Genomic DNA, 24,287 nt, shown 5'->3' on the forward strand with positions numbered 1-24,287 from the left:
GACAAACAAAGATGATGTATCTAAGTTTTGGAGGATGCTGAAAATGTTGAGTATTTAGTTGTTGATTTCAAATTCTATAACTTGGGACGTTATAGTTATTATTACCGATGTTATCAATTAATATTGAGAGGAGAATGATATTGACAATTCAAAGTAAATAACCATAACTATGACCGTGTTACGTTTATAAATGTCTAAATAAACGTGATTAAAAGTTGTGTAATTAAGTTTGTAGTTGAAATCTATTACGATTGATTAATAGAATCTCATTGTGATCACATTATTTTTTATTACAGATTGATAAACACAACCTTAGATTACAAATAATCCATAATTTAAATATCTAGAGATATATAAAAAACTCAAAGCTTTAAAAATAAGTGTCACGCAATTTAAAAGTGTATTAGAATTATTAAACAATTTTAAAAGACTAAAGACAAAATAGATACAAATCTTAAGATGTAGCAAATATTTAGTTTTTATTTTTTAATATTAAGCTTATGAAACGAAATTTAGAACTTTTCTTTTCTAGAAAATGAAAACAGAAGTTCAAGGCCTTATATTATACAAAATTAAAAGCTTCTAGAGTTATTAAACCGTTAAAGTGTCAAGACCTAAATCAACACAAATATAAATGTGCAGAATTCGTTTTGTAACTATTTAGTTTTTTTATTTCTAAATATTAAGATTGTAACTAAATGATATATTTTTCAACAACTAACACATTTTATATATACTTAAGTTTCGTTCATTTTGGCATGACTTGATGCCTTTAATTTAACGTAATTAAAAAAAAGTTTTATTTTTAGATTTCAACTAAATCTTCGTAGTATCGTAATCTTGTAATTACTCTTTATACTTTGATATAAATCTCATAAAATAGTGTGTAAATAATCCATATAGAACTATCTATACAATTTTTATCAAATTATAAAAATTAAATTATATTACTAAATCTACCATTTAACCTTAAAGAACTTTAGGGTCTTTATTTTACGAGATTTCTAGATTTTCATGGAGTTCTGGACATCCAAACTACCATATTTATTGTAGTATTGTAAGATATCCTGACATCTAAAGATTTATTGAGATTCTATAATGCCGTAATAGAGAGCATCTAGAGAATTTTAGATGCCTGAAACATTCTCGACATCCCTATTTTTATATTTTTGTACTTATTTATTTGGTATATACTAATATTCCCTTGCATTATATAATTAAAATAAAGGGTCAACTATATATATATATATCATTATATCATTATATCATTTTTATTCTTATTATTCTTATTATTTGAAAAAGAATACTATAAAATTAAAATTAAATTAATATTTATTTTGTAAAAAAATTTAAGAGGAAAGCAGTGAGCTTTTTGTTTTTTATTATTCTTAAAAAGAAAAGCCAAACAAATATAAATTTGAGAAAAAAGAACTTTAGATGAACCGTGAGCGAGGATTGTGCAGTTGCTGACAAACGTAAATGCATAAGTTGGCGCGTAATTTTCTTAATCCGAATACGACAATCAGAAATTCAGAAAAAAAGACATCAAAAAATACCCAAAATACATCAATTTCCTAAACTTTCTCACTGTTTGTATCATATATCCCATCATTTTCTCCCGCATCTTCCCTTCTCCATCGCGCCTCTTTCCTTTCTCTCAACTTTCAGTATCGTTTAGCAACCAAAATCCTCCAGTACCCATCTTCCGGATTTCCTCTACCGACCTCTCTTTATGGGTTTCTCTCTCTTTTCACTATAATTTATAAGCTAACTTTTTCAATTACAGTTTGACTTGAAATTCTTTCGATTCAATTGCGTTTTGCTTTGCCCACTTGGTTGCTTTGTTCGCTTTCTTGTTCATATCAGCAAATTTAGGAAGTGGGTTTCGACTTGATCTAGTGGTGGCTCTTTAGAATGATCTGGAGGGTTCTTTAGTTTTCTCTTTTCTTGTTGGTTTTGTTGCAGATGATGGAAGTTTTATGTGGTGGGTTATTAGGAAAACCTAAGATCAGCGTTTTGATGCGAAGGTTTTTTAAGGAAGGTTTGAATTTCCTTCTTTGTCTTGTGTTTGTTTGATTTCTGGGTTTCTTTTCTCCGTTTTTTGTTACTATTTAAATCAAATTCAATGATTACGTTTCTGGGTCTGCTTTTTTGTTTTTCTTGCTTTTGTTATTCAAGTGGGTTATGCTTTTTATGGCGTTTCTATGATTTTGTTTTATTGTTGTTGCTAGGAATTTGTAAGTTGTGTACTGGAATTGCTATTCTAACTATAAATCTGATATTATGACAGCATGTTGATGCCTTCATTAATGAATTACTTTACGTTTGTTTTCCTTTTATTTTATTTTTTCTTTTACTCCAATGATTGCTGACCAGGAATAAGGTGTTAGAAATGATTTGTTTTCTTCACAGGTTGATTACTTGCTGTGTTATATTTATTTATCCGAATGGTCCATTTCTTATCATTTATGGGATTGGATGAATCTGCTGGTTTTAGTTGGTTTTTCTATCAGTTTTTTTCTCTTTTAGAACATATTTTTTGTTGGCTTTGGTGGAAAAACGGAATTGTTTTCGGTTATGAATAAAAAGGTTCTATGTAATTATGTAAGCATGGGATTGGGAGGCTACTGGATTTTGGCTTTTTGTTTTCTATAAAAGTGATATGTAGTTATTTGAGAAGTACTTCTTATAATACTCTCTTTTTCTTTTGATTATGCTGCATATTTATTCTCTTTCACACACTTACATTTGTTTCCTTTGCTTTTAATTTTCTTTTAATTACTTCTAAAGCTTATTTAAGTGTACTGTTACCGTATTCAGGAAGCAGAGAGATTGAGGAACCTAGAAATCACGGGAAGACAAAGTAAGCTTTTCCATGTTCTGCTTTTGTAATTGATACGTTTATATAATTCACTTTGATAGTTAATAATCTTTATTCAGCTTTTTGTCTCAAAGGGGGACAATTGGTTGTTGAACTTAAGACACATGAACCTCTCTCTCTCTCTCTCTCTCTCTCTCTCTCTCTCTCTCTCTCTCTCTCTCTCTCTCTCTCTCTTTTCCTCCTTTACCTGAAATATTCTTAATGGATTTTTGCAGACAATAATTTTATTTTCAGTAAACTACTTGAGGTCGGTGGTTGTCGACCATAAAGTTTTGTCGGTAGAGTTTCTCCGGATGGAACCTAGAGAGTATACAGCTAGTGTTCTTGAAGGATTGATGGGGTTTGATGAGAGTCAATCTCAGCACCCTGTTCCAAGACATTCTAAAGTTTTTTCAGATGATTATTTACAAAGGGCTGCATCCATTGGAATCTCAAAGAAGAAATGTCCCTCCAGATGTCATCCATTTAGGATGACAATTGAAGAGCCAACAGAACTTTTCAACTCTCTCAAAGTAGAAAATAACTTTAGCCGCTGCACCAAGTTATGGGAACGGGAGGAGGCAGATTCTACTTTATCAGCAGCATGTATACCACTTACAAGACACATCATGTATGAAAAGCACTTTTCAACCGGTAAGGTGATACAGACTTCAAAGGGTTTTCAAGATTTACCAGAGGTTCTAGATTCTATGGACATCTCACCAAGACCTTCAAGAGGAAAAAATTCTATATTCCACCACGCCGAAAATGGACCAAGTGTTTCAAAAGCAAATTATAATTTGACAGAAGGAAATAATGATGCAGGGACTAAATTTAAGGACAGGAGACAAGGACAGGCACACTTGTCAGAGGATCTATGTCTTTTGAAGTCTTCAAGACCTTTTTTAGAGTGGAGCAATAAGCTAGGTTTTTCTTCTTCTCCACCAACTTCTTTGAAAGGCTCACATTTAGTTACTGATAAATGCAAAGGTTGTCACAATTCTCAAAATGGAAAGAATATTACTAAAGAAAAAGAAAGGTCTACGGTGTCACTGGAGCCCATCAAGCAACTATCTCAAGTTTCAAGTATTCTGGATGGAAGTAGGAGAACAATGAGTCATGAGTTTATTAATTTGCCTTTGAAGACCTCAAGATCAGAAGCCATATATGACAATATGTGTAGAAACGAAGCCAGTTTATCTAATTGGACGGCAGAATCCAAGCATTCCTGCTGCTTTTCAGTTGAGTCATACAAGGCCAGAGAATCCGGGGAGAAAGTCATAGAAGAACAAAGGAAGACAGAGAGCTTGATGCCATCTATACGAGGTAGAAAAATGAATGAAATGCCGACAGTGCCTCATTATGCAACTTTGCCTAGTGATTTGAATTGCAAACCTGTCAAGTATGATTTCCAGAAGCATTCTTGTTCAGATATGGAACATTTGCATTCTGGCAGTCCTTTGTGCTTGAGCTGGAAGGTTAAGAGACTAGATGAACTTGGTAAAAAACTCCATAGATTGAGATTTGATTCTACTACCACAGTGACCACAAGATCTAGAACGAGGAGCAGATACGAGGCCCTTCGGAATACATGGTTCTTAAAGCATGAAGGTCCTGGTACTTGGCTACAATGCAAGCCATTGAATAGAAGCTCCAATAAAAAGGATGCCGCAAAACCTACCTTGAAATTAAGCTCTAAGAAATTGAAAATTTTTCCTTGCCCCGATTCAGCAAGCCATCATGTTGACAACGATGGCTGTATGGTTGGTGGTGATCTGAAGACCACAGTTGAGAAGAAAGACCCTTGTGATCAACATTCTTCAAACTGTCTACCACCAAGGAGCAAAGTTGTTTTCTGCACACAAAACATTCCCGTCAAACAAGGAAATCAAGCTACCTCTATCCAACAGGTTCCATATCTTCCCTTATTAAGTTGTTCAAAATATTAAGCAAGTAGATTAGTTAGGACTTAGAAGCATACTCTCTTCTAATTGCTTTCTGTATTCTATAATCTTATTGGCTAATTGACTTTGAACTTACTGAAATTGGTAAATTGATTTTACTTCTGTCTAGTAGGAGTGTATTTTTTTACTAAATTCTGCAACCTACAGTTGGACAAAGCTAAATGGTTTAGGCCTACCTTCCAAGTGAAGGTGGGTATAGAGAATTAAGTCGAGAAATAAATACTTCAGTTGTTTTTCTTCCACCAGAAAGAACCTTTTGGATGTCTCTCAAAGATGGTATCAATGCATAGCCAAGTTTATAAGCTATAGATATATGTGCCTTAGTTTCTTTTGGAGGCATTCAGAAAGACTAATCACCAATAACTTCGGTGTCAGATGAAATTTCCCACTTGAGGAAGTGAGAATTGGAAATTCAACTGAACTAGTTAACTTTCTTGTGTAAAAAGTTTCACTTGGTATAAATTTGAGGGACTAATCTCCAATTTTTTTAATGGATCAAGTCCTTTCGACAGCTATAAATAGATCATATTTTTGGTTTGGTTCTGATTGCTTGGGCTTTAGACATGGTAAGGTAGTGTACTCAAGCTGCTGTAAAGTATTTCAAGATGGTCATCTGGGTGTATTTGACTTTTCTTTGCATTACAACGCACTATGATTCTTCTACTCTAACTAAATGGAACATTTCAAAATCTATTTACGTTATACCAATGAGTGTTCTACTTCATTCTATGTTTATTGGCGATTTGACTTCTTTCCAAGTCCACATGCATCAACTACATGTACACCTTTTTCCAATTGGAAGTGCATCTTGCATTCCTGTTTGGCTTGAGAGGACTTGAATTCTTCCTGCCTTCTGTTATTTCAGATCACTTATGAAAAATTCTCTTGTAAAACAAGTTTTCTAAATAGTTGGCCATCTCTTATTCACATTTCTCTGTTCAAAGGTATTAGGTTTTTTCCTGATATGTGATTTTTATCTGTCCATGTTTGTAGTTAGTACATCTTCTTTTGGTAGAGTATATGTCCCTGTTTCTTGTAGTAGCATTTTCCTATTGTACCCCGATACTTCTTTTGTGGTTTAACATTTGTTTACCTAAAAATAAATTTCAGGAAGGTCTTGCCTTTGAACACTACCCTAGCAAAGAGAGAGATTCTATTGTGAGTTTGGAGGAGACTTTTCAACCTAGCCCAGTTTCCGTCCTCGAACCACTTTTTAAAGAAGAAACATTATTCAGTTCTGAATCCTCGGGCATCAATAGTAGAGGTGACCTATCTTATGGCTATATTCTCACTTTCAAGTTCATGCCTTCTTAAAAACTCTGCTCCGTCCTCATCTATACATTCTGGTTGTAGATTTAGTGATGCAACTTGAACTTCTGATGTTGGATTCCCCGGGAACTAACTCAGAAGGACATGACTTGTTCGTATCAAGTGACGATGATGGTGGAGAAGGATCGATATGCAATTCAGACAAAATTGATGACATTATGAGCACATTCAAGTTCAAAGATAGTAGAGCTTTTTCTTACCTTGTCGATGTATTGAGTGAGGCAAGCCTAGATTGTAAAAACCTGGAGACGGGTTCTGTTTCATGGTACAATCAAGAACATCACGTGATCAGCCCCGCAGTCTTTGAGATCTTAGAGAAGAAATTTGGGGAACAAATTTCTTGGAGGAGATCAGAAAGAAAGCTTCTCTTTGACAGAATAAATTCTGGGTTAGCAGAACTCTTTCAGTCATTTGTTGGTGTGCCTGAATGGGCAAAGCCTGTATCGAGAAGATTTCGGCCATTGGTTAACCATGAAATGATTGAGGAAGAGCTGTGGATCCTGCTGGATAGCCAAGAAAGAGAAGTGAACAAGGAATTAATAGATAAGCAGTTTGGAAAGGAGATTGAATGGATAGACCTTGGAGATGAGATTGATTCTATCTGTAAAGAGCTAGAGAGATTGTTGGTCAATGAACTTGTTGCAGAGTTTGGTAGCATTGAATTATTTTGAGTGATATGATCATTTATAGCAGTCATGGATAAAACATTAGCATACAAAACGTAGAGATTTGTTTCTTTCTTTTCTTTTCCTTTTTAAAAAAGAAAAGGAGAGTCATATATTTGTGTATAGGAAACAGTTTTGATCCAGTTGGTGTTTGAAGAATGTGTATTCTTTTATTCATGAGGGGAACCATAGGTTATTGTTGTCAAGTGTGACAGATTGATATTATTTTTATACTTCAAAGACCCGAAGTCTATGATGCCAACTGTGGCAGATTGAGTTATATGTATTTGTGTATAAACCTTTGTGTTCTTTTTTGTTGAGTAGAGAATTTGCTGCAATTCATTGTTCACGTCAGTTTCTAGAAGTAGTGTTGTGTTATCATATATATTCTTGAGTGGAAATATGTCTGAATTCATAGTTTGTTTGTGAGTTTCTATGTAAAGCTTATATATCAAAATTATGGATCAAATATTTAATTTCCTCATCTTTTTACATAGTTTTTAATCCAATTGAATTTATATTGAACATCGTTCACATCTTTTCATTGATTTTAATGGTTAGATTACATTTTTTAATTTCAATATTTTAACCTTTGTATCAAGTTGGTTACGATTGAAAATGACACATGCATGCACTAAATAAACTATAAACTTTGAATTTTGTATTAACATATTTATTTTTTTAAACTAAATGTCATGTTGACTAGTTGTTTAAGAGTATTTAGTATAAGATAGGGAATTGAACTTCTCACCTTAAGATGAAAAGTCATGTTAAGTATCATTTAACAAAGCTTATTTTGACAAAAGTATTGATAGTTAGGAGCCAAGATCCATATCGTTTAACAGTTCAGGGACTACAATATAGATATTTGATAGTATATATTAGGATCTCATCTAACAAGAATTATCTCAAAAACAACATATGAAGAACAGTTAAAAGAACAACCAAATATGAAAAAAAATATGAAATATATTCTAGGAATACAAAAAACAAGTAACAAAGTAATCCTAACCTTTCTAGAGTGTTAGACTCTCTCAGTTTCCCTTACAAAGACTAAACTTTCCCAAGTCTCTTATTGGAAATTCTAGTGTGAAATTCCTCTTCTTACTATTTATAACAAAAAGATCTAATTGATTATCTATTTACTAATATGCCCCATTAATAACCATATTCATTTCCGGTTAATAATCCATTATTTTTCTATTATGGTCTGTACATAATATACGATTCTATGTTAAAATCAAATGTTGTGAGAAAAATAGTTCATCCATCTGGTTATGTTGGAGGATTTCTATCTACTCTCTTTCTCTTTAATTTTTTTAATAATACCAATTTTGCACTTATAGTCATGCTCCTCGATTGTAGGCACCTTTCTTCTCTTGCATAATTGTCCAACATTACTTCAACAAAACCCAATAAAACAAAAGAAGTATTTAAGAAAAAGTCATGAAAAAAATCCACTTACCATTCTTTCAATTCTCAAAGAGTTACGATATGAGAGAAACAATCAAGAAAAACTAGGAGGAAGAAAAATGAAGAGAATGTATTATCGTCTACAGAGATAGATGATAGTGGAGCCAAGATTATGATGACCTTTTCCTTCTTCCAATTCTCAAAGAGTAACAATTTGAGAGAAACAATCACGAAAAAACGTCTAAAAAAATATGTGAAAATAAAGTAAATTGTCTACTGAGATGAATAACAGTGGAGACAAGATTATTGAGTAAAAGAGGTTTTTAAGAGTTTTTAGGTTCCTTTATTTTTCTATTACGTTTTTTTTAATTACCATTGTCTTGAATGATTAGCTAAAATCTTTTAACCTCACAATCATATCACCCTAACTTTGCAAAAATTGTTTGATATTAATTTTCACTTCCAATAGTTTGTAGGAAAGAGGGAGATAGAGTTGCACTTAAAAGGTCTTTTTTATTATTATTATTATTATTATTATTATTATTATTATTATTATTGTTTGTATTTATTTGCTTAAAACTTAACTTTGTATTTCTTTTAATTTTCATAAATATAACAACTCGGTAAAATATTTACTATCCGTATAATAAAATGAAAAAGTTTATGAATGTGGCCATTTTTTTTAAATATTTCATGTTTACCCGTCTTTTCATCCGTCTCTTTTCTCTTCCTTTGCAATTTTTACGACTTGGGTAGCCAACCCAAATCTAAACTACCTAAATCTAAACGATTGTGTACAAAAAAATTAAACGTCAAATTTAAACGATCGTGTATAATTTTTTTTTTGAAAAAAATCGTTTAGCTAAATATAAAGTGAAATCTAAACGATCGTGTAATAAATAATCTTGAAAAAAAATCTAAACGATTTGGCTACCCCAAATCTAACGATCAAATCTAAATAATTGTGTACCAAATATAAATGATCGTGTAATCAAATTAAACGATCATTGATTGACGAGACATTTTTTATATTTTTCATTATAGGCCTGGAGACTATTTTCGTTTTCAAAATTATTCTATACAATGTACAATTGAATTTATATTTTACCGCTTTGTTTTCATGATTTGAACTTTGGTCAGAAAAAAGTCTTTTGTTGGAAAAAAGTCAGTATTTATATCACGGTTTATATATTACTGATTTTCTCTCGGTATGATTTCAAAATTGGCATTCAAAATCACTTTAAAGCGATTTTTATCTTTGGTTTTCTAAAATTAATTTTTATTTATTTATCAAACATAACTATTTTAAAGTGAAGTGAAGATTCATAATAGCAAAATTTACTTTGGTCAAAGCCAAATTCACTCTCAAACTTATATAAGTTGACATTTTTTTCTTAATTCAACATTTTATTTAAAAAGAAATTCTGATCCTCAGCATTGCATTTTAACTTTTAGTTATTTCCAAACTTCATCCATATATTTATATCGATGAGTTTTACATTGTAGGTCACCTGACCTACAAATATATTTAGCATAGATATCCATAGATATGTTATTTGAATTTCAATAACTTCCCGTCGAATATTAATTTGGATTAGGTAATCCGGATCGTTCAAGTTATTGGGTTATTTGAACACACCTAAACTGATGTTTGTTTGAAATCTCGTGGCGATTACAAACAATAATTCTTTAGTTTTTTTTATTTATCATAAAACCATTTTCACAAACGACTTATTATTATTTTATTATCAACTAATAATTAACGAGTAACTACAACTATTTTGCCTTTAATTAAATTAGAATTCAATTTCTAAATAACTCTATTTTTAATTATTTCTTTACTTTCAAATTTATGTTTTTAGATTCTCTACCAAACATGCTCTTAGTATATTATTTGTTCTTCACCAAGACTTCTTTTCCATTCAGTTTTTTTTTTTTTTTTTTTTTTTTTTTGTAGTTAGGTTTAATTGAGACATTTATTTTATATTATATGGTTATTTGAAGGGGGAATTGTAAATACATGTTAGTGTAGATATCTATAACCTACATATGTTATCCAAATTTCAATAGCCTTTCATTAAATTACATGTCGTAACATATACTCCATTGATTTCCATAGCCTAATAAGCAGTGTTCCATATTCTATAGTAGTGTATGATGTATTTATAAGACACACATTAGTTGAGTTATACTTTATCTCTTCTCTATTTTTCTCTGTTCATATTTTGTTTATTTGATTTCATAACAATATTTCATTTATTTTTTATTTTATCATTCTATTAAGTTCTCTCAAAATTAATTTACTAATGCAAGTAGACATGTCAATGTCATAATCTACAATTTCTAATTATTTTGTGTATACGTCATGTCTTCTTTAATTTTTTAATTAATTACTAATACTCAATATTATTTTGTAATTTATTATTTTTTCGTTTATTCTTTTCATTTTTCTCGAATTAACATTTAACATCTGATAAACCAAAGTTTATTTTATTTTATACAAATAATGATTAAAAATAGTAATGTGTAATCTGATTAAGTTATAGCCAAAGTTTCATAAAAAAAGTCCGTCTATTTTTACGAAGTTCTTTACAAATTTTATCACATCCATATTTTCATAAAAGAAAAACCTTCACATTTTAATCAACCTCGACTTTCGACCTTCAATCCTAAAATACATGACGTATTTTCACTGTCAGAGGGATGGTTAAATTCACCGTTAATTTCAAAGCAACACATTTTTAATAAAATTTTAAATATAGAATAAAATGCACTTTTGGTTTCTGAAATTTGAGATTGATATCAATTTGATTAGGAAAGTTATAAAATAAACACTTTAATCCCGAGGTTTGAAAAATAGTTATAAATGGTCTCTAAGGCCCCGTTTGGTAACGTTCTCGCTTTCTGTTTCTTGTTTCTATTTCTAATTGACGTGACCATTAAATATGATTAATTTGACAAAAATATATTATAATATTATTTTATGATATGGCATCTCTTCCCTCTTCCATTTTCTCCCCTTCTCTACCTTTCATTATGCACCTTGTTAACTTTTGGAATTAACTAGAACAATTTCCAAACTCCCCTAACTCAGTCATTCCACTCATCATCCCCATAAATCTCTAGCCAATTTTGCAAGCGAGAATTTTGGACGAGCATAGAGTTTGTTTACAAAATACAACAAATTTGTTTCTTTTTTTATTCTTTATTTATCTGCTTCCTTTCTTTCTCCAAATCTCAACTATTTTTTTTATTTTCTAAATCTCAAGCTCCCACTTTTTAAATACATTTCTATACTTCTAGTTAGGGGTGTAAGAATAACCCGAGCAACCTGACAACCGGATTACCCAACCCATATTATATGGGTTTGGTTGGGTTAGTTTAAAATGTGGGTTGGGTTGGGTCTCGGGTTAGGGGTTGAAAAATTCGGGTCAACTCAACCCAACCCGAATTAATATAATATATATATATATATATATATATATATTTATTTAGATTTATATTTTATATTATATTACCTTTTTAATAAAAGATAATGATTTAAGTTTTCAAACTCAAAATTACGCCGCTTAGTCTCAACCTCGTCTTCTCATTCGTCAGTTCTTCTCCTTCATCAGTTCGCTACGCTCTACCTCCTCTTCGACGCTTCGTCTTCTCCTTTGTCACCCGTCTTCGCCACTCTAGTCTTCATCTGTCTTCTTATTTCGGCTTTGTCACACGTCTCACCTTCGTCTTCGCTGCTTCAGTCCTCACCCGTCTTCTCGTTTCAGCTTCGTCACCCGTCTCACCTTCGTCTTCACCTTCATCAATTTATCTCCTTCTTCTTCACCGATCTCCTCATCTCCTCATTTTCGTCCTCTGTGCACGTCATCCCTCTTGTTGTTTTGAGTTCTTTGCTGTTAGAATGACTATGTGGAGAGGACGAAAAAAACAACCCGACGATCCAACCCAACCCAACCCATATTTTGTGGGTTGGGTCGGGTAGGAATCTTAATTCAGTTTATTCGGGTTGAAAATCCACCCAACCCGAAAATATGGGTTGGATTGAGAATATCTCTCAACCCAACCTATTTACACCCCTACTTCTAGTCCCTTGCTTCTTCGTCACCATCAAATTTTGTAATTTTTACTTGCTTTTGGAGTAAATCCCTCCATTTTCTCCATCTATTTTTTTTTCGTTCAGTGTGTTTTAAAACACTAACAAGTTTCATAGAAGAAAACCTAATTGACCCAATCAAATCTTTCGATTTGTAATGCAGAGCATTTACAAATTTATTGTGAGAAAAAAATGAAAGTCGTGGAGTGGAGATTGAGATAGGATGAAAGAAAAATGAAAATTTTATTATAAAAAAGAAGATAGCTAGACACCTATAGAAGTTAGGATTAATTTGGGAGCAAAGAAAGAAAATTAGACAAAAAAAAAACTGAAGGTTAAAGATTGACGCAGGATAAAAAGAGAGGATAGGAGAGAATGAAGAGGGAAGGGATGCCACATCATAAGAAATTAAATTATAATATATTTTTTCCAAACTAATCATATTTAATGGCCAGATCATTTTTCTGTTAGTCAACTAACGGTAACTTTAAGAACCATTTAGAACTATTTCTCAAACCTCGAGAACTAAAGTGTTCATTTTAAAACTTCAGGAATCAAATAAACATCAACATCAAATCTTACGACAAAAAGTGGATCTTGCCCTTTAAAATACTAATATTCATTTAATCAGAAAAAATGGTTAAAAATAGGATTTATTGTAATTAGTTTTTTCTTTGTTGCTAGTCTTTAGGTTCCTATTCTTTAGACTAGTTTTATGGTATTTGTTTGGGTAGTTAGCATGCTATTTTTTATGTATCTTGAGCCTATATAAGGCTTATTTGAAATGGAATTTGGTATCAGAGTTTTTTCTATCACAAGCACTCTTCACTAGAGAGAACTAGGGTTTAGAGTTATAGTGTATAAGTGTACTTCTTATGACCAGCTCCGACAACTACACTAGTTATAGTGTATAAGAAATTTTAGTCAACGAACATATGTATTTTCAAGACTTATACAATAGTATTTTATCCAAGCTAGGCAGTTTTTTTTATATGGATCATCTGGATACATAACTCTACTTAGGTCCTACTGAATGTCTTAAGAAAGACTTGCCTATTACCAACGATAGCAATGTTAAATGGGTTTACCACATAATAACATCTAATGTGGAGCAACACATTGCTCTCATTGTTCATTATGTTGACTGTTTTGGTATTACTTTGGATTCTACAACCTTCCAATTCATTGTCAATAGACATTCATGCAGAAGAGGGTCGTATTTTAATATTAAAATGTCTAAGATTTCTTCCACTTTCAAAGTAAAAATCCATGACATATTTTCAACAAAGGCTTTGTTGAAATAATCCTTGCAGTCATTGTCATTAGAGACAATTTTCAATACCGTACAATTAAATCAAACAAGGAAGTTTTGATTTCGCAGTGAGTATCGAAAGAATGTTTATTGTCATACGTGTTTCATATCGTTTCCATTGTGACAAATCTTTATGGGTTGTTACTAGGTTTGATGGTCAACATACATGTTCTATAGATATTTCTTTAACAAATCACATGCAAGCTACTTTTTCTGTTATAAAGGACTTAATAAAGAAGAAAATAAGTATAGCTAGTATGGAGTTGAGCACTCCTAAGGATATACTCCATTATATTCATTTTGAACATGGTTTGAACATTAGTTAACAAAAAGCTTGGTGTGCACGTGGAACTGCTTTGGATGAAGTTAGAGAATCTCCTAATGACTCATACAAGATATTACTAGCATTTGTGTACATATTGAATGTCAACAACCCAAGTATCTTTGTAATATACACCCGTACATAAATTATATACTTACTACGTCACGCTCCTTTTACATTATTCGTTATATTTATTAACAATAAGAGTTGTTACTTTTCTGTTACACAATTTATTTGTTGTCGCCACATACCCGAGACGACGCGGAGCGACCGACGTCCTTAAAAAATGGTTAATTTAAAAAAATAAAAAAATGAGTCGCCACCAATCTTTTTTACGATGTCCAATCATAAAGTAAATAATTTTAAATAAAATAAAAAAAGTCTACGAAAAAAACTAGAATTGAGTCCGGGAGTCATTTGGTACGGTAAAGGTGTTAGTATCTCATAACACCCGTTTAGAAAACGGTGGTCAAATTTAATGTCTTGAATAAAGTTAATTTAGAAAAACAAAGATTTTTTATTATATGTCTTATTTCATTGTTAATTACTCCAATATTTGAAACAATGATCCCATAAAATAAGTAACATATATTTCATTAATTAGACTATATTGAGGAAAATTTTCTCACCCTAAGAAAATGAGAAATTGTAATAATTTCTCAAATTCTATCATAGACTAGTCTTTGAATAAAGATTTTTTTAAAACATTGATTAAATTCATTTTTTCTTGGGATCAAATCTCAGACTCCCAGAGATATTGATCCCTCACCTCAAGACTTTAGAAATAACTGACTCCAAAAAATTTATAGATTCCATCGTAGGATTTTTTAGCGAAATCGATGTGGGTTATTAAAAAAGTTGATTAAGAAACCTTATGAACTATAGATTTAGTTTTGAGTTTAAAAAAAAACATAAAAAAAATATAATTTTAAAGGAAAAAGACAAATTTAAGAAAAATTTCAAAATTACTTGTAATTAAGGTTAAAAACTTCAAAAAATTTTCAATGAATGTCAAATAGAAATAATGCATCATAAACCAAATCAAATATACAACACAATAAATTAGGCAAATAACATAAAATTTTATTTTAAAAATATTGGGGATCGATCTCAGACTCCCAAAGAAGTGGTCCCCTCACCTCAAGAATTTAGAAATAACGGACTCCCAGATATTTCTAATTTCGTCGTTAGAGTTTTTAAGGATAAAAAGTAAAGAGAATAATAATGTAAAGAAAAAGATATCAATTTAATTAAATAATGCAAAATAATATCATAATATTATCAAAATAAATTCCATGTAAGATATCAATGCATGCATATATGTATTTAAGGTCACATAATAATAATTATTATGATAGTAATGAAAATAAGTTAAAAGAAAAGAAAAAGAAAGAAACATAATAGCGATAAATAAAATAAGGAAAGAAAGAAGAAATGAAAAAAGAATAGAGATTGTCGCCACCCTAATAAAGAGTAAAATAAAATAAAATAACAATAATAATAATAATAATAGGGTGCAATCATACCAGCTCTAATGCACCGAATTCGATCAAAACTCCGCAGTTAAACATGCTTGGGCGAAAGTAGTAGTAAGTTGGGTGACCTTTTGGGAAGTTCTTGTGTTGCACCCATTTTTCTATTTAAGAAAACAATAATAATAATAATAATAATAATAAATAACAATAATAAATTGAAAAAGGGAAAAAAGTAATAATAATAATAATAAGTTAAAAAGATTATAAACAAAAAAAAAAAAGAAACTAAATAAATAAAATCAGGAAAGAAAAAAAACAGAGGGTTGCTGCAACCCTAATAAAGAGAAAAAATTATCAAATAAAATAACAATAATAATAATAATAATAATAAATAAATAAATAACAATAATAAGTTAAAAAGGAAAAAAAGTAATGATAATAATAATAATAATAATAAATTTCTCTATCCCTCGTTTTTTCTATTTATGTTCTAGAGAAAAAAAAATAAGGGCTAAGAGTTTACGTTAAAAAAAATAATGATAATAACGATGAATAAAACAAAAAAAATTTCTTTATCTCTCTTTTCTTTCTCTCTTATTTATGAGGAAGAAAAAGGTTAAAAGTTTTTTTTAATAGAATAATGATTAAAAAAACGGCAAAAGAAAATAATGAAATTTCTCTTATACATTTTTTTCTTTCTCTAGAGAAGAATAACAATAAGAATTCAAATCCCGAAGAAAATTACTTCTTGTATGAGGTGGGGATCGTTGAGAGTAAATTTCTACCTAATGCAACCTTCAACTAAGTTTTTCCTTTATTATGGGATTAAATTGTTTAGGGTAAAGAAAAAAGACAAAATAATAATAATAAATAAGAAAATAAAAAAATAAAAATAAAATAGCGAAAAATTAAAAACCCACCCTTTGTAGAGGAATAGGTCTTTTGAAAGAATTTTTTTTTGGCAAAGATTCTCTCTAAACAAATTTTTTAGAAGTTTTCTTTAAACCAAAATTTTTCTCCCCTATTCCAAATGGCCAAAGGTCTTTATTTATAGACCCAAGAGTACCACAAATTAGAAAACTTTAATAAGTATAAAAATAAATTAGATATTATGTGATTTTATTAATTTTTTTCTAAAATAGTAAAAATGTATATCGAAAGATTTTGTCCAAAATAAATTTATTTATTTTTCCTAAAATGATAAATCAAATATATATTAAAAGATTTTGTATAAAATAAATTAATTTGTTTTTTCCTAAAATGATAAAAATAAGTCAAATGTGATAAATTGATTTGATTTTTTTTCTTAAAAGATAGATATTCTCATTAATGGTTTTTATTTTTTCTTTTCATAAAAGATTTAAAAAAAGTAATTATCATAAGATTTTATATTATTACAAAAATTTTACTTTTTTTCTTTTAAAAAAATAAATAAAAATTTTAGCCATTGTAACAATTACTATATATTTTTTAAAGAATAATAAAAATTGTATGATAAAATTAGGTGGCTACTTTTGTTATTACACATTTTATTGGCTCCTATATGTATCAAGCTTGGGCTATGTAAATATCAATACATAGAAATAAAGAAATTCACCTTGTACAAGAACTCTCTCCCTCAGTTTTTGTTCTCTTTGTTATGGCATCATAGCAATTTTCGCAAAGAGGGTCTTGAGAACAAGAACTCGAACGTCTTTTCACCCTCGTGCAGTCAACAATAATGACGACACTTGAAAACTCAACGTCCGGCAACTCTAACACCTTAGCGTCGATTACCTCCTCTGATATTGATGCCTTATTAAACCCTTTCATGTTACACCATTCCATTATCCCGACTACCAACCTTGTTTCTACACCACAGGTAGGATCAAATAATTACTCATCATGGAGTAGAGCGATGATGCTTGCGTTATCTGGAAAGAACAAAGTTGGATTCATCACCGGCACAATTAAAAAACCTTCAGAAGATAATTATCTCCTCTCAGCTTGGAAATGCAATAACGATGCAATAGCATCTTGGATTATCAACTCCATTTCGAAATAAATAGCGGCAAGCCTTGTTTACAATGGAAGCGTTATGAGATGAATTGAAAGAAAGATATAAGTAGTCTAATGGATCTCACATATATTGTGAAAGGACTTGATAACCACTACACAAGGAAGCCTCTCAGTTGAAATGTACTATGCAAAAATTACCACTATATGGCAAGAACTTGTTGAATATCCTCCTATGGATGAATGCACTTGTGAAAGGTCAAAGAAAATGATTGCTTTTTTTTAATCCAGAGTTTGTAATGATCTTTCCTATGGAATTAAATGAATCTTATTCTCATATTAGAGCTCAAATATTGTTGTTTGATCCTTTGCAACCTATAAACAAAGTTTTTTCCCTCATCATCTAAGAAGAAAAACAAAGATCCATTGGATTTACACCTTCAATTGAGAGCATCACACTAATGGCTAATTCCAAAAGACAAATTTCCTTTGAGAAGTCCAAGAAAAGGGATACACGACTTATATGCTTTAATTGTGGCTATAGAGAACATGTTGCTGACAAGTGCTATAAGTTGCATGGTTATCCTCCCGGTCATAGACTTGAAAGCAATAACTCAGTTCATCAACATAGAAAAAGCAATACAATTCAAGTTGGAAATGAGAAAGTGATAGAAGCTTCTGAAAGCAACCAATCTGCATTTTTTGCTAGCCTCCACTCTGGCCAATATTCACAACTTCTAAATATGCTGCAAACTCATCTCAGCACATCCCAAAATGGTGAAAATTCCAAAACAGAGACTACTCACATAACAGGTACTTGTCTCTCTACTTTACTTACTGATTCATCAATTTGGATCATTGATTTTGGTGCTTCCTCACATATTTGCTATTAGAAGTCTATGTTTAAAAATCTTCATAGCACTCAAAACATGTGAGTAATCTTGCCTAACAAAACTCGCCTAAAGGTTGAGTATATAGGAGATATTTCCATATCAAATGAAGTGATCCTAAGATATATGCTTTATATTCCTAACTTCAAATACAACCTACTGTTAGTTAGTGCTCTTCTCAAGGATGAACGATTTGCTGCATCATTTTCTAACTCTAATTATCTTATTTAGAACAAGTTACTTTCGAAAATGATTGTGAGGGTTGAGTTAACTAATGGGCTCTACCTATTCAGAATGAAGAATGAGAAGATTAACTATATTCAACATACTACTCTAATGAGTAAAGCTTCCACCTCCACATGGCACAAACGGATGGAAAATCCTTCTATCACTAGAATAAAGGAACTAACAAAGATGATAGAAATTTTTTATTCCTCAACCTGTAAAGAAGTTTGTCATATTTGTCCCTTAGCTAACAAAAGCGCATTTCATTTTCTATATTGAATAATATTGCTGAGAATACATTTGATCTTGTACATTGTGATATATGGGGTCCCTTTAAAACTTTAACACATGTTGGACATTCTTATTTTGCCACCATTGTTGATGATATGTCTAGATACACATAGATATACCTTTTGAGAAATAAGAATGATATTTTACAAGTCATTCCTCGATTCATTAAGCTAATTGAAACTCAATTCTCAAAAGTAATTAAGATTTTTCGTTCTAACAATGCTTCAGAGTTGAATTTCAGGGACTTCTTTGCTAAAACTACAACAGCTCACCAGTTTTCATGTGCCTATACTCTTTAGCAGAATTCAGTGGTAGAAAGAAAGCATCAACACCTCCTCTATGTGGCAAGAGCATTGATGTTCCAAGCAAAATCTCCTCTTACTTTTTGGGGAGAATGTGTTTAAGTGCTACCTATCTGATCAACAAAACATCCATGGTCCTGCTCTCAAATAGAACTCCATTTGCCACTTTATTTGAGAAAGAAGCTGATTATAGTATTATTAAAACTTTCAGCTGTCTTGCCTATACCTCTACACTTTTAGCAAATAGATCCAAATTCGATCCTAGAGCACAACCTTGTGTTTTTATGGGATTTCCACCAGGCATGAAGGGATACAAGCTGTATGACATAGCCAAGAAGAAGTTCTTTGTTTCTAAAGATGTCTTATTCTTTGAAAAACTATTTCCATTTGTTTCTATCAGAGAAAAAGGTACTCCAATCTCACACAACTTCCTCGAGCAATTCGTCATACCATACCTTTTATTTGATTGCCTAGAAAAAGAGACCATAATTGATCTAACTACTGCTGAAAGATCTATATCAGAAAATACCCTTGAAGATAACCACGGTGATGATGATCAAGATCATTGTACTGAAAAGTTGGCATAGAATAATAACCTTATCCAAATACCTACTACCGTAGCACCCAGAAAATCCCCTCGGCAACACCATCCACCTTCTTACCTAAAAGACGTTCATTATAACCTCACCTCCCAAAGTTCAACACCCTTTTCCTCTTACTAAACACCTCTTCTATATTGCCTATTCCCAACACCATAAGAACTACTTGTTCAATGTTGCCTTCACATATGAACCATCCTACTACCACCAAGCTGTAAAACATTAGACTTGGAGAAAAGTCATGGCTGACGAAATAAAAGCTAAGGAAAGAACGAATACATGGACCATTGTTTCCCTCCCAAAAGATCATCACACCATTGGTAGTAAATGGGTATACAAGGTGAAGTGGGGTGTACAACATAAAAATTAAAAAACTATAATAGTACACAAAACAAGAAACTAGGGCATACAATACGCACCCAGTAAATCTCTCACTTTCCCTAGATTAAATGTAGCATGTCACGTAGACCCAGACTCTCTAGGTGACCCTCAAACACCTTAGCCGTAAAGGGCTTTGTAAACGGATCAGCAACATTGTGCGTCGAAGCTATCTGTGTGACGATCACGTCCCCTCGATGCACTATATCTCCAATCAAGTGATACTTGCGTTCAATATGTTTTCCACGTTTGTGGCTTCTGGGCTCCCTAGAATTAGCCACAACCCCACTATTATCACAGTAAAGAGTAATTGGCTTTGACATGTTTGGAACTACTTCCAAATCATTCAAGAATTTTCTAAGCCAAACAGCCTCTATGGCAGCTTCACAAGCTGCAACATACTCTGCCCCCATGGTGGAGTCAACAATACATCCTTGCTTGATACTTCTCCAAACTACAGCTCCTCCGTTAAGAGTGAACACTGAACCTGATGTAGATTTCCTAGAATCTCTATCAGTCTGAAAGTCAGAGTCTGTGTATCCTGTAAGAATCAAATCCTTAGAGCCATACACAAGCATGTAGTTCCTCGTTCTCCTAAGATACTTGAGGATAGTTTTAACGGCAATCCAATGAGATAATCCTGGATTAGATTGATATCTACTGACTATCCCCACCGCATAACAGATGTTAGGTCTAGTACATAACATCGCATACATCAAGTTGGCAACAGCTGATGCATAGGGGATATGTCTCATTTCCTCAACCTCTTGAGGTGTCTTAGGAAACTGTTTCTTAGACAAAGTAACTCCATGCCTGAAAGGTAGTAAGTCTCTCTTGGAGTTTTGCATTGAATATTTAACAACTATTTTTTCAATATACGATGCTTGAGACAAAGCTAGCGTTTTGTTCTTACGACCTCTAAAAATCTGAATACCCAAAACAAACTGTGCCTCTCCCAAATCTTTCATTTGAAATTGGGCTGCTAGCCATTGTTTAGTGTCAGTTAGTAAACCTACATCATTCCCAATGAGTAGGATATCATCTACGTATAGAACTAAGAAAGCTACTGAATTGTTGATGATTCTTTTGTAGACACAAGGTTCATCAACGATTTGATCAAATCCATAAGATTTTATTGCGGTATCAAATCTTATGTTCCAAGATCGAGAAGCTTGTTTTAATCCATAAATAGAACGATTAAGCTTGCAAACCTTTTGCTCTTGACCTGGAATTATGAATCCTTCTGGTTGTTGCATATAGATGGTCTCCTCAAGATTGCCATTTAGAAAGGTAATCTTCACATCCATTTCCCAAATCTCCCATAGTTAAAATATGCAGCAATGGACAAAAGTATTCGAATAGGCTTTAACATGGCAACAGGTGAGAAAGTCTTCTTATAGTCAACTCCCTCAACTTGGGTATAACCCTTTGCCACTAGTCTAGCTTGAAAAGTTTGTACCTTACCATCTGCACCTCTTTTTCTCTTGTAGATCCATTTACAACCTATAGGTTTTACCCCATCAGGTTTATCTACAAGATCCCAGACTGAATTAAAGTACATAGACTCCAATTCAAGATTCATAGCTCTGATACCAATTGAAGGAATGGAATTCGCAAAGCGGAAGCGTATGAACATCGTACAAATGAAATATTCAATTTGTAAAAACATTAAATTCAAAGAAAAACAATAAACAAAACTTAAGCATGCTTCTCATGGAGGAAAAATGAGAAAAGAAACTAACCTTTGTAGAACCTTAAAGAACTCTTCCTCCAAGCTTCTAAGACACCATAAAATCTTCGTTGTTATTCTCCAAGTAAAGAATCACAGAGAATTGTGAGCTTCTGTAATTTTGGTGAGAGAAAATAATTTGAGAGAATTCTATTTCCTTTGGGATACAGAGAGATCGATAAGAGTGTGCTCTTAAAAAACACTTTCTCTTTTTCCTATTAAAAAACAAATCTTAACCATTATTGATATGGTGGGGGAAGTTATCAAAATACCTTCCTCCCTCTTTCCCACGTATTCATTCTATTTATTTAAAAAAAATTAATTAAATAAAATAAAATTAATATAAGTTTAATCAATATATATTATATCTCATATAATAATATATACTTTATATCATATCATATATAATATAACCAATGGTTTAGATCTCTCATATAATCTATAATTCTAATATGAATCAAATCCATATTAATTTTAACCTATAGTTTATTTATGAATCTTATTCATATTATTATTATTATTATTATTTGAATCATATTCAAATATTAACTTCTCTCACAAAAACTTTACATTATAATGTATCAAATACATTATATTAATTGTATCATATACAGTTTATTCCCTTTAATCAATTTGAACAATTCAAATTAAACCAAAATAAATTTAATTCTAATTTATCCTTATTGAGCTAACAATGGGACCTTATGGACCTACAGATTGAAGCTCCAATGAAATGTGATTAATTAATTAATTAAACTCTTTAATTAAATTAATCTTTATTCATTAACTATTGGTCGTTCCACTAAAGACGTACTTTTCTTACTGTAGATATATTTTTTGTGTCAATTAGATATAACCAATCAACAGTGCAGTGACCCTTCACAAATTGCTCGGCCAATCAACAACAGTACAGCTAGGCCAAAAAATTACCGTTTTGCCACTGATTCCTCTAATGAACAATAATTATAGTCCTACTATAACTAAACTCCTCTCAGGCCAAGAGAGGGTGTGGCACCACATTGTTCAAGCCCTGAAATCAGCCCCTAAGAGAGCAATTTTTCTACTTACTCTATCTATAGAGAATGAGTGAATTCCTTCTTGTGTAGCTGTGTTCCCAGCTCCCCAATCGAACGAATCTCCAAAATGGTAGGCATATTGAGTCGGCTACATAGGCCACTCTCACCCATGCAAATCAAAGGATCGCCTTCATAGGCAGGAGTTCACAACTCACACAGGATTCAGGTCAAGTCACCTATAGTCATCCTGGTGAAATGACATGAATGATTAGGATCATATCATATGTAGCACTTTAGAACAATTGTAACAACTACAAAGCAGGTCGTATTCGTAGTGTCACCAGGATAAGGTATCCAGCCTTATCCATTTACTACAGACCATTTAGGTTATCACTTAACATGATCCACTTGTATGTCTCCACATACATGTTTAGGTTACAGAAGATAACCTTGGATGTTAATTTATTGGTTTTGTGGGTTAATGCAACTAAATGTCAAATAAAATAAAATACTTTATTTTATTAGATAAATAAAAAGTTTGTATAATATATACAATTACAAACTACAAGACCACGAGATTTAGGGCATCAACCCCAACAGATGGTACCATTGATAGATACAAGGCAAGCTTGTAGCAAAGGACTATAATCAACAAGAAGGGATAGATTTTTCAGATACTTTCTCACCAGTTGCTAAAATAGTCACTGTCAAGATATTCTTAGCCCTTGCTACATCCTATAATTGATCTCTTGCCTAAATGAACATAAATAATGCCTTCTTAAATGGAGACTTGTTTGAAGAAATGCATATGTCCTTACCTTTAGGCTACCAAACTTCTCAAGTACCAAGAGAAGAAGAAAGATTGGCTTGCAAACATAATAAGTCCATATATGGCCTTAAGCAAGCATAAAGGCAGTGGTGCCTAAAATTTGCAGAAGCAATATCCTCACATGGTTTCATTCAATCCAAATCTGATTACTCATTATTCACTCGGGACAATGGAAACAACTTTGTAGCCTTGTTAGTATATGTAGATGGCATATTACTAACTAGACCATCTCCCTCAGTCATCAACTCAGTCAAAGACATCCCAAAGGCACATTTCAAACTAAAGAAGTTGGGGCAAGCAATGTACTTCGTGGGCTAGAGTTATCAAGGTCTCAACAAGGACTCATGTTATCTCAAATAAAATACTGCCTTCAAATCCTATAAGACATTGATTTTTTTTTATACTAAACCAGTTGTAACATCTATGGATCCTAATTTTATGCTATCTAAATCAGAAGGAAGACAAGTAACTGAGGAAAACACCACTTGCTATAGAAGACTAATTGGCATATTGATATATCTACAAATATCTAAACCAGATAATTGTTTTGATGTCCACCGTCTTAGCAGTACTTGCAAAAACCTACAAAAGATCACC

General features: G+C 31.7%; 1 protein-coding gene and 1 pseudogene across 3 annotated transcripts; both read left to right on the forward strand.

Moving 5' to 3' along the window:
* The first annotated feature begins 1,529 nt into the window (after positions 1-1,529).
* LOC103501659 (uncharacterized) lies at positions 1,530-7,182 on the forward strand. 3 transcript variants are annotated; one of them, XM_017047553.2, is made up of 6 exons: positions 1,530-1,878; positions 1,966-2,041; positions 2,821-2,863; positions 3,097-4,770; positions 5,935-6,088; positions 6,178-7,182. In XM_017047553.2, the coding sequence occupies exons 4-6, from the start codon at positions 3,175-3,177 to the stop codon at positions 6,822-6,824; spliced, it is 2,397 nt and encodes a 798-aa protein (XP_016903042.1). In that variant the 5' UTR covers positions 1,530-1,878; positions 1,966-2,041; positions 2,821-2,863; positions 3,097-3,174; the 3' UTR covers positions 6,825-7,182. The 3 variants fall into 3 exon arrangements, with proteins under 3 accessions (XP_016903042.1, XP_008463525.1, XP_050946350.1); XM_008465303.3 differs by having other exon boundaries at positions 1,530-1,736; XM_051090393.1 differs by having other exon boundaries at positions 1,530-2,041; positions 2,825-2,863.
* An 8,291-nt stretch (positions 7,183-15,473) lies between these two features.
* Positions 15,474-15,592, forward strand: LOC127151070 (5S ribosomal RNA; annotated as a pseudogene).
* The last annotated feature ends 8,695 nt before the right edge of the window (positions 15,593-24,287 follow it).

The sequence above is a fragment of the Cucumis melo genome, chromosome 9 (assembly GCF_025177605.1).
Source record: "Cucumis melo cultivar AY chromosome 9, USDA_Cmelo_AY_1.0, whole genome shotgun sequence".
Lineage (NCBI taxonomy): Eukaryota > Viridiplantae > Streptophyta > Magnoliopsida > Cucurbitales > Cucurbitaceae > Cucumis > Cucumis melo.